The sequence below is a fragment of the Ricinus communis genome, chromosome 9 (genome assembly GCF_019578655.1).
Source record: "Ricinus communis isolate WT05 ecotype wild-type chromosome 9, ASM1957865v1, whole genome shotgun sequence".
Taxonomy (NCBI): domain Eukaryota; kingdom Viridiplantae; phylum Streptophyta; class Magnoliopsida; order Malpighiales; family Euphorbiaceae; genus Ricinus; species Ricinus communis.
This window is the reverse complement of record NC_063264.1, coordinates 27,588,164-27,597,397: the sequence shown is the minus strand read 5'-3', so window position 1 is coordinate 27,597,397 and position 9,234 is coordinate 27,588,164. Positions and strand designations below refer to the sequence as shown.

General features: G+C 32.7%; 1 protein-coding gene across 2 annotated transcripts; it reads right to left on the bottom strand.

The window, feature by feature from the left end:
• Positions 1–5,928: 5,928 nt before the first annotated feature.
• LOC8265309 (protein LOL1) lies at positions 5,929–8,765 on the bottom strand. 2 transcript variants are annotated; one of them, XM_002528203.4, is made up of 6 exons: positions 8,604–8,765; positions 8,077–8,242; positions 7,471–7,584; positions 7,098–7,211; positions 6,848–6,957; positions 5,929–6,280 (listed from the first exon to the last, which is right to left on the bottom strand). In XM_002528203.4, the coding sequence occupies exons 2-6, from the start codon at positions 8,141–8,143 to the stop codon at positions 6,242–6,244; spliced, it is 444 nt and encodes a 147-aa protein (XP_002528249.1). In that variant the 5' UTR covers positions 8,144–8,242; positions 8,604–8,765; the 3' UTR covers positions 5,929–6,241. The 2 variants fall into 2 exon arrangements, 1 of the variants encoding a protein (XP_002528249.1); XR_003080368.2 differs by lacking the exon at positions 8,604–8,765 and having other exon boundaries at positions 6,848–6,920; positions 8,077–8,573.
• Between the last annotated feature and the right edge of the window lie 469 nt (positions 8,766–9,234).

Sequence of the window (9,234 nt, the reverse complement as noted above, 5' to 3'; positions counted from 1 at the left end):
ATCCAACACATATCGAAATAAAGATTAAAGATTTAAGATAAAACAACGTGCAATTTGTGAGGGGAAAAATAATAACGTTTGTCTTATTATAACATACTAATAATAATATTTATATTATTTCAAATATTAATAATCAAGTGAAATCATTTATTTTGCGATACTAATAATCATATTAAGCACAAATTCTAAATAGCATATTAAAATCAGACTAGCAATAGCGCAAAGATTAAATGACTTTAACTCACAGGTTTGGCGACCTCCTAGCTCTGCTCCGGTGCCTCGGTAGGAGCGAGCCGAACGAACTGACAATCTAGTCACGGAAAACAATTTATCAAAACGATGAAACAATTACAATAGATCCTAGGTCTAGATTCCTAGGGTATCTCGACTCAAGAACTACTGAAAATTCGGCAGAACCTCCCCTACAACACAAACATTACCCCCCGTAAAAACGGGTCCAGGACCTGCCAGAAAAACACTCCAAATGTCCAACACTTTAAACAACGGGAGTCGGGTCCCCAAACTTCACTATTTCCCGACTCCGCCACACAGCACAAAAACACGACTATGGCAGGCAAACTGACAAACAATTATTTATGACTCCCAAATATCATCAAATACTCAATATAACCCCATAAACACAAATTTAAAATCAAGGATTTCTAAGATCAACGGCCAGAGAAAATTACCGAGACGCTCGATCGCTCGGTCGACTCGCCTCCGGCCGCCGGAGTCCGATCGACGATCTGAACACACCATCGGACTCACAACGACGCGCTGACGATGATCCCTGCTTTCGATTTTTCGATCTGACACCCGATCATCCAGAGAAATTTGCGGACGATCTCGACCGTCGATTCGCAAACGAAGCCCGATCGCCACGAAACCGGTGCCAATGCGAAGCTTGAGCTGAGGAGAGTCGGGATACGTCCTCCGATCGTCCATCCTCCGCCGGAGCTCGCCGGAAAAGCTGAAAAACGCGGCTGCCCCCTACTTTCTCTCTCCACCGGATCTTCCGTCTCCGGCCACCACAGGCGTTGCCAAAGAGCCCTTGCCGAGGAGCCGATCGCCACTCGACTCGCTACCATCACGGAAGCGGAACGCCAAGCCTTGCCACACGTCGTGCGATTCCGCTACCGACGGCCGCCACCGCCTCCACCGCCACCATCGTACTCGCCGCTGACGTGCGCTCCTTCCGACGCCAGCCGCCCTCGGCCTGGCCTCCAGTCCACCATGGACGCCGAGGCCCTCTCTCCTCCCTTTCTTCCTCTTCCTCTTCCCCGATTTTCTTTCCTTTCAATATCGACATTAGACCCCCGAACTTTTTCTTATTACAATTTGGTCCCTCAACTTTCTTAATTACTTACAATTTCATCCCGCAGAATTCCAATTTGACCCTCAAACTTCTTTTTAGCCTTCAATTAAGCCCCTAACTATTTAATTTGGGCCAAATCTGAATTATTGAAAATACACAATTACAAAAATACCCCTGACCGACATATTTATTTACAAAAATACCAAGCTCACAAATTTCCATTAAAACCCCATAAAAATAACATTATACTTTCAATCCTTATTCCAAAATAAATTTCCAATTTAAAATTTAATACTACTAATCAATTATAATACCAATTTTCCCAAAATTCTTTTATTAAAACATCCTTTATAATTTCTTCCAAAATTTTTCAATATATAATTTTACTTATATAAATATGCATTTGGGAAAATTTTGGATAACCAAAATATAATCATTTCTCATATAATTCACTTGAATAATTTCTTAAAATTTCAAACTAATTGGGTATAGAAAATAACTCATTTATTAAATATATGAAAATTCGGGGTATTACAGGGTTTTCCCCTGGATAGGGTTTTAAAACAAAATATTTATTATTTTAAGGTAAAATATTATAAAATCTCTTTTTTAGAATAGTTTAAAAGAAATTCTCTTTTTAAGGTGTCCGAACATTAGTTGGATATATTCAATTAGATATTATATTTTTTATTATAGTAATTCTTTTGATGTTAAATTTATAACATTTATTTAATTGTTAATATTTTTTATTTATTTCTAATTTTTAAGATAAGCGATTAAATTAAGTAGCAAATAAAATAATTATATATATAAAAGTTCAGATTTATAAATATTATCTTCTTTACTATAAATTGTTGGAGAGAATAATAATTTGTTGCTAATGAAAATAAAAGAATGATATTTGATATAAAGAAAGAGAGGGAGAGAGAGAAAAAAAAAAGGAATATTAGGAGATAAATGATGAATTTTTTATTATTAATAAATGAATTTTTTACTATACTTATTTTGGATATTTTTTTTTTTTTTAGTTTAAGTTGTTTGTGAATTGATATAGTAGAGAAAGATCATCCCCTAATCCAACTAGCGGACAATTTATGTTTACCAGTTGATATGATGGAGAGCTTTTATTTACTAATTAGTCTCGTAGATAAAAATATCTGTGAATTTAATTAAAGAACAGAGTTAGAATTTATTTTTTTAATTTATTTAAAGAAAGAAATTTTAATTTTTTTTAAATAAGGCATTTGAAACCACTTCAGAAATGCACCATAAGTTTTACCCTGAAATGATAATTACTTTTTAACTAGAAAAGAACCCCAATTAATGGTATATTAAAGAATGTCTGAGCTTTTATTTTGTTATTTCTCTTAGAATGCTTTCTTATAGATTAATGGTACGAATGTTTTCTTACCTCTAGGCTTTGATTTACAGATTTCCTCTTAATTCTGATTATATTTTGCAATTATGAGATCCTATCTTGACGGATGGATTTTTTATAGGAAGCATAGAGAAAACTTATGTGCAAAGAATGAGTCTTATTCAGAGAATATAGTAACTTTATTCAAATACCATAAATGCTTTACTTTGCCATCCCTATCATGTTTCGGCATATTATTAATTAGCAAATGGGCTTCCTTTCCTCCTGCTACAATTATTGACTGGAAATTAACATGAAAGGTGACATTGCCATCGTAAAGGCAGCTCCTGAATGAGCAAACTGTTGTTTTGCATCTCTTTCTTTGTTTCTGAACGACATTATTTTAAAAGCATCATGTATCCATGTCGCAGGAGGTACAGCATTACTTTTAAGAACATGATATGACATATGTAGTCGGGGTCCATTGTCTGAATGCTATATCATCATTTTGGCACTGCAGTAACAAAAATTTGTTAGGAGTTGACGGTAGAGGGGTAAATTGCATGGCTAGTATTAAAATTATGTACGATGGATGTGTTAGGTATTAAATTTTAATTTGTATTTTTTAGTATTTAAATTTTTTTTTACTTTACACCAATATATATATATATGAGTTTATTATAGTCAGCTTTTACTAAGATGGTGCTTGTGAAGCCATATTAAATGTCATCTTAGAGTATATGTTATCTAAATTATATAGATTATAATTATTTGTAATATTTATATATGGGTGGTAGTCCGACTGTAAATATATATTTTAATTTAAGCAAAATTTAAAAAAAATATATATGAGTAATTCAATTAAAAATTACAAATGGCAAAATTTTTAGAGTGATCGAGTCTAAAGCGGTCTCTCTCCGGGTGCTACTTGCAGTTAAAATATGACCGGAATATGTTATAGTATAATTTGGTATATCATTAAATATAAGATATGATATAAAAAGGATACAAACTAAAAATTAGTACTTGATTTTATTAAATTGGGTAGTTCATATCTCATTCAGACAATTGAGACCGATGGTAAAGCTGCAGCTTTACCTCTTCTATCATGTCATATTCTTATAAAAATATTGTCTTTATAATTTATATAATGATTTTCCAAAGTATTAAAAGAACATCCTGAGTTTTGGTACATTTTTAATTAAAAGGGAAAATGTATTAATCACGCTTTAAATTCAATAAACATTCACGTGCAAAGATACGTTAGAAATATAAAATTATATTTAAAATTTAATTTAATAACTCAAATTTTTAAATGAAAAACCTCATCATAGTCTATGAAAAGCTTCATCAAAAATATATATATATATATATATATATATATATATATATATATTTGCCTAATTAGTGGCAAGATCTTCATCATTTTTCCACGTAAATTTTAATATATATATATATATATATAAATGTGTGACAAAGAAAAGACCTTTTGTATATGTGGAATTATTGAACATTTATTTGTACCATCACTTATTATTATGATTCTTATGTCTTACTCACTTATAGATATTTTCATTTGAAATTCATATGAAAATCTTACTGATAGAATTAAAATTATCGATATTTATATATTATAATCAACTTTGTCTAATTTTATAATATAATCAACGTAATCAAATCAGATCGAAATATTAACAAAACTCAAACTTAACTTAATTTGAAAAATTTAAATTTAAAATTCAATTTAAGGCCAAACTTTAGTACTAATTTTAGGGTATGAACACAATTAAATAAAATTTGAGCTTGATTGGATGTGATAGAGGACTTTGGCCTAACCTTACAAAATGGGAACTCTCATGCAGGAATTGGTTTTATAAGAATTTACCATTTGACCGACAAAGAAATTTTATTGGACCAATGAACTATCGACAATATGTTTCTAATTTACCAACAATGTTTTTGTACGTAATTTATCAACAGTACTGAAATTTTGTCGGTACAAAATTTCCCTCCAAGCATCATGCTTGGGAATTTTTCTTATGGGTAAATCATTGGTAAATAGTTTTACCAACGAAATTGCAATCTATCCAAATTTCGTCAATGACAGTACTTTAATAATGTGTTTAGTTGAAATCTATAAAATTTATTTGTAAATCTAAATTTTATATGCTTTTAACAAAGGGAAAGTTAATTTAGAATTCTATATATTTAAATTTGTATGAAATTTATTATAATCAAGTTAAATTCTATCAAAATAAATAAAATTCAAAAATGAATTATATATTAGTTTGTCGGGTAAATTGCTCAGCTGGTACCATATCTTTGTACTGTATATCAAATTGATATAAAAACTTTAATTTGAATTAAGATGGTACTAAAATTACAGGAAAGTATATCAATTTAGTCTAAATGTTCAATTTCCGATAAAGAATGCTGACGTGACAATTTGAGAAGGTATATTCTGGTAATTCGCCCACTACTTCAGCAACTTACTGGAATTAATGTGGTCATGTTTTACGCTCCAGTGCTGTTTCAAAGCATTGGGTTTAAAGACGATGCTTCTCTTCTCTCTGTAATAGCGACGGTACTTTAGGTTCAATAGGAAAGGAGTTCAATTAGGGTTCAATTAGGGAAAGTTAGAATTTAATTTGAGGAAGAAATGAGACCCTTGCTGAATAAGTTGTTTTAATTGACATGACACAGATTGTCACCGAAATATACCTACTCAGATTGCCACGTCAGCATCTTTTTTCAGAAATTGGACATTTGGACTAAATTGATATACTTTCCTGTAACTTTGGTACCATTTTAATTCAAATTAAAGTTTTGATATCAATTTGATATACAGTCAAAAGGTTTGATACTAGCTGGGCAATTTACTTTAGTTTGTCATTGTATTCTACAATACTAAAATATTTTTTTTAATTTTATTATTTCTATTTTACTGTTCCTCTCATGTATTCTTACTAAATGAAATGAATTCTTTAATGGATTTCAAACATAGTAAAAATCTTACTTCATTGGGAAAAAAAACCAGATTATATCTAAGTCGTTCAATAATGCTTAATTAACCACTAAGTTTACTTTACAAAAATATTCTCATTCACCATTCATCTTTTCTTTCTTGAAATATCTCATTGGTCCCCCATATATATGCTATTTCATCCACCAAATTTATCTGGTACACAATGACTTTCAAGAAATCTTTTGTATTTAGACAATATGACAAGTTCAAGAAATTAAATGAGAGAACATCTGCAATAACTCTTTTCCTTGTACTTAATACTTGTTAGTAAAAACATATTGGAAGTATTCTTATCCTAAAAATTTCCAAATGCACACAAAAGTTTTGCCATAAGAAAATTCTTAACATACATTTAATTTGCCAAAACTGCTTATTCATGATTATAGAGGTCGCTCTAGAGGAGGGAGGGGGAGAATGATTCTCTATGCATGAGCCGAAGGTAAATTCCTCTGCTTCACCAAGAGATGCAGTGCAGTCACTGGAGCTTCCGGAACTGAAGTTGGTGGCTCTGTAATCACCATCTTATTTGAGGCTGCTAATAACTTCAGCTGTTGAACTTTTGTTCGGTAGTGCTTGTCGAGGCCTGCATTTATCGATAACGCGACATTTAGGGCAAATGTAGGAAAAGAAACAAGAAGAACAAAGGGAAAGGTTCTAATAGCTCTAGTCATTTTTGTCCATGTTTATTTGAAGTGCAAAATTAGCCAAGAAGAACATAAGTGCATTGCTGTGATTCTTTCAGTTGATGTATTGTCAGAAGAATAATGCTGTATGCAACTAGCTAACATATTCGTGAGGACATAATAAATAAAATAGCATGTTTCCAAATTAATTTATCATGTTATAGTCAATAACTTATAGTGAACAAAATCAACTTACAGAAGGCTTAACAACCTTAAATTATATACACCAAACCCTTAACATGAGAAAAAAAGAATTATTTATTTTAAGTTGGCCTCCATTTCATCCGTGTTCTTCAAGGTCTATATAGGAATGAATATGGAGAACTGAGTGGGAAAACAGCTGTTAAACTCCTATTCAAGGCTTACCAATTATTATTTCTTCTTCCTCATCTATGTTTTTGGAGACTTATGATCTAACAAGACAGAAATTCAATTGGAGAACAGAAGGAAATGAATTGTGTACTGACCCCAACTGCTGTCACGAAATTGCAGACAGAACATTTCACAGATCGTGCTCCATATTGGTACATCAATAGCATCCTGCAGTTCCCACAATTTACATGTGCCACTTGATTTGCTGTCATGATATATTCAGTAATTTGAACTTTATTTTGGACTAGTAGTAAAGGATGTTAGCCATATTTAAAAGATATGATATGGTTGAAAAACAGAAGTTTCTCAACGTGAATAGTATCTATGCTGTTATGAATTCATTACCTTCCATGGCTAGATTAATGGTGTGACAACAAGAACATTGTACACTTGTTGCTCCACGGATATACATGAGTAAGGTGTGGCAGCCACCGCAAACCAACTGCGCCATTTCCGTACCTATTGGAATAAATGTCAACTCCTCAGCTGCAGGCCTAATGTTGTCAAACTCATAGCACAAAAATAGAAAAGCAAAAAAAGAGATTTGAGTCCATCACATGTTTTGGAAGTTGATTTTTCGATTAAAAAGTCTTAATGCATTGCTCAACATTTTGCAGCTAGCAGTTTCAAGTCCGCAGCAGCAAGTGCCAAATTCAATTTGTAAATAAGTAATCTATGAGGACTCTCCAGTGAAGAAAATAGTGAAAAATATTTATACCAGGGGGTGGCACAGCTGTGACCGCATTGCATACAGCACAGCATACAGAGGTTGCCCCAGCTGGGTAGAGTAAAAGATTTCGACATCCGGAACACACAAGCTGGCTCTGTGCACCTGAGTACCAAGACACTATTAATCTACTGAATTTGCAGTACGAAGTAACTAACAAGCACCAAACAATATCAAAATTTGTGCTAACGAATGCTCAAGCTTGATAACTGAGACCAAATTTGGACTAATGTTTTCGATAGGTCTTAATTTTTCTACCTTACACAATCTAATTATAATGGAATGACACAAAATGACATTAATGCCTCTAACAGAACACAGCAATAATCTTTGTCGACAAACCAAAATGGTTTAGCAACTGCAGTAGATTTTGCAAAACAAGAGAAACAGCTATAGAAAACAACATTACCCTCCATCGGTATTTGCAAAATATCTTCATTATTACCTAAATCTGCAAATACTAAATGAAGCATTCAATGCCTATGTTCATATGTAATATATAAGATTTGAAGCTAAAACAGTACAGAAATGAGATTCTAACAGTTTGATTTTGAGGTTAGAAATCGACAAAGCAGAAAAGGCTGATTAGAGATATACCATTGGCCGAAGCAGGTTGTGTATAAGGTGTTGGAGGTGTTGGATATGGAGCAAGAGGGACTGGCATTGTAATTTCTCTCAAAAAGTAATACTACTTTCTCAAAATCTTATAGAGATACAACCTCGAAAACAGAGAGACCAGCCCGTTCTCCTATTCTTGCCATGCCTGTAAAACAGCAGTGAAATACTTGAAAGCACAAATTGTAGCAGAAATGCTATGACAAGAATGTTGTTAAAGAAGGGTCTTCTATAGAAACCATAAAAGCTGCAAATCTGAATTAGTTACACAAGAAATTAAATGAATTTTTGAGAGAATTTCATAACAACCAAAACTAACCATTACCCAATTGACAAAATTATATTTAGAAAGTACAAAAATATATATCCTAAATTTGCAATATTTTCTTTTTTACTTTCATAATTTGTATTTGTTTCATTTAGAGACAAAAAAAGACTCGGAAAGCTGAAGACAATAAAGAAGCTAAGAAACCAAGCTGAACATTAGGTGAAGTGGGGCAAACACTTACCTTTAACAACTTGCAGATAATGAAGTCCAGAGAGAGAGAGAGATAGAGAGGGAAAGGGATATATATTAGGGGGGAAAAAAAGAAGCAGAAGGTTTTACCATTTTCCCTGTGAGTTTACAAAATGTAAAAGGTTTCAATTTTTTTGCTTGCTCTTATGTCCTTGAAAGTTGAATGTACAGTTGTGGAGGGTTAACTTCCATTTTGTTGGGTGGCATATCAAGATCAAGATCAACTTTGTCAGAAAATCTCTCCCACTTTTAGTGTAAAATATTGCATGCACATGAGTGTTGTGGACATTCAGTCCACAAGCTCGTTTCTCATGGAAACATGCTGGGCTTAGATTGACCCACATCAGACAAAGGATAGAAAGATGGCCGTTGATAAGGATTGAATTGGGGAGTGGTCCTGTGTATGCTTTGACAAACTATCATTTTGTGTGTTCAGTTCTTATCACTATCACCAGTCGTATGCAATTAGTGCCATGTTAGGAAAGGCATTCCTTGGAAGAAATGGCATATGCTGTGGGCGCCAATATACTCTTTACTCGGTCACTGTTACAGTTACAGGCTTTATCAAAACAATCATGGAAATTGTAAAAGAAAAGGAAAGAAATAAAACGTAATAAATTAAT

Excerpts from the sequence above, each read along its gene's own strand:
- LOC8265309 (XM_002528203.4), bottom strand. The coding sequence starts at position 8,143 with ATGCCAGTCCCTCTTGCTCCATATCCAACACCTCCAACACCTTATACA. Across the intron at positions 7,585-8,076 it reads ACAACCTGCTTCGGCCAATG|GTGCACAGAGCCAGCTTGTG; the intron begins GTATATCTCTAA and ends CTTGGTACTCAG. Across the intron at positions 7,212-7,470 it reads CACAGCTGTGCCACCCCCTG|GTACGGAAATGGCGCAGTTG; the intron begins GTATAAATATTT and ends TTATTCCAATAG.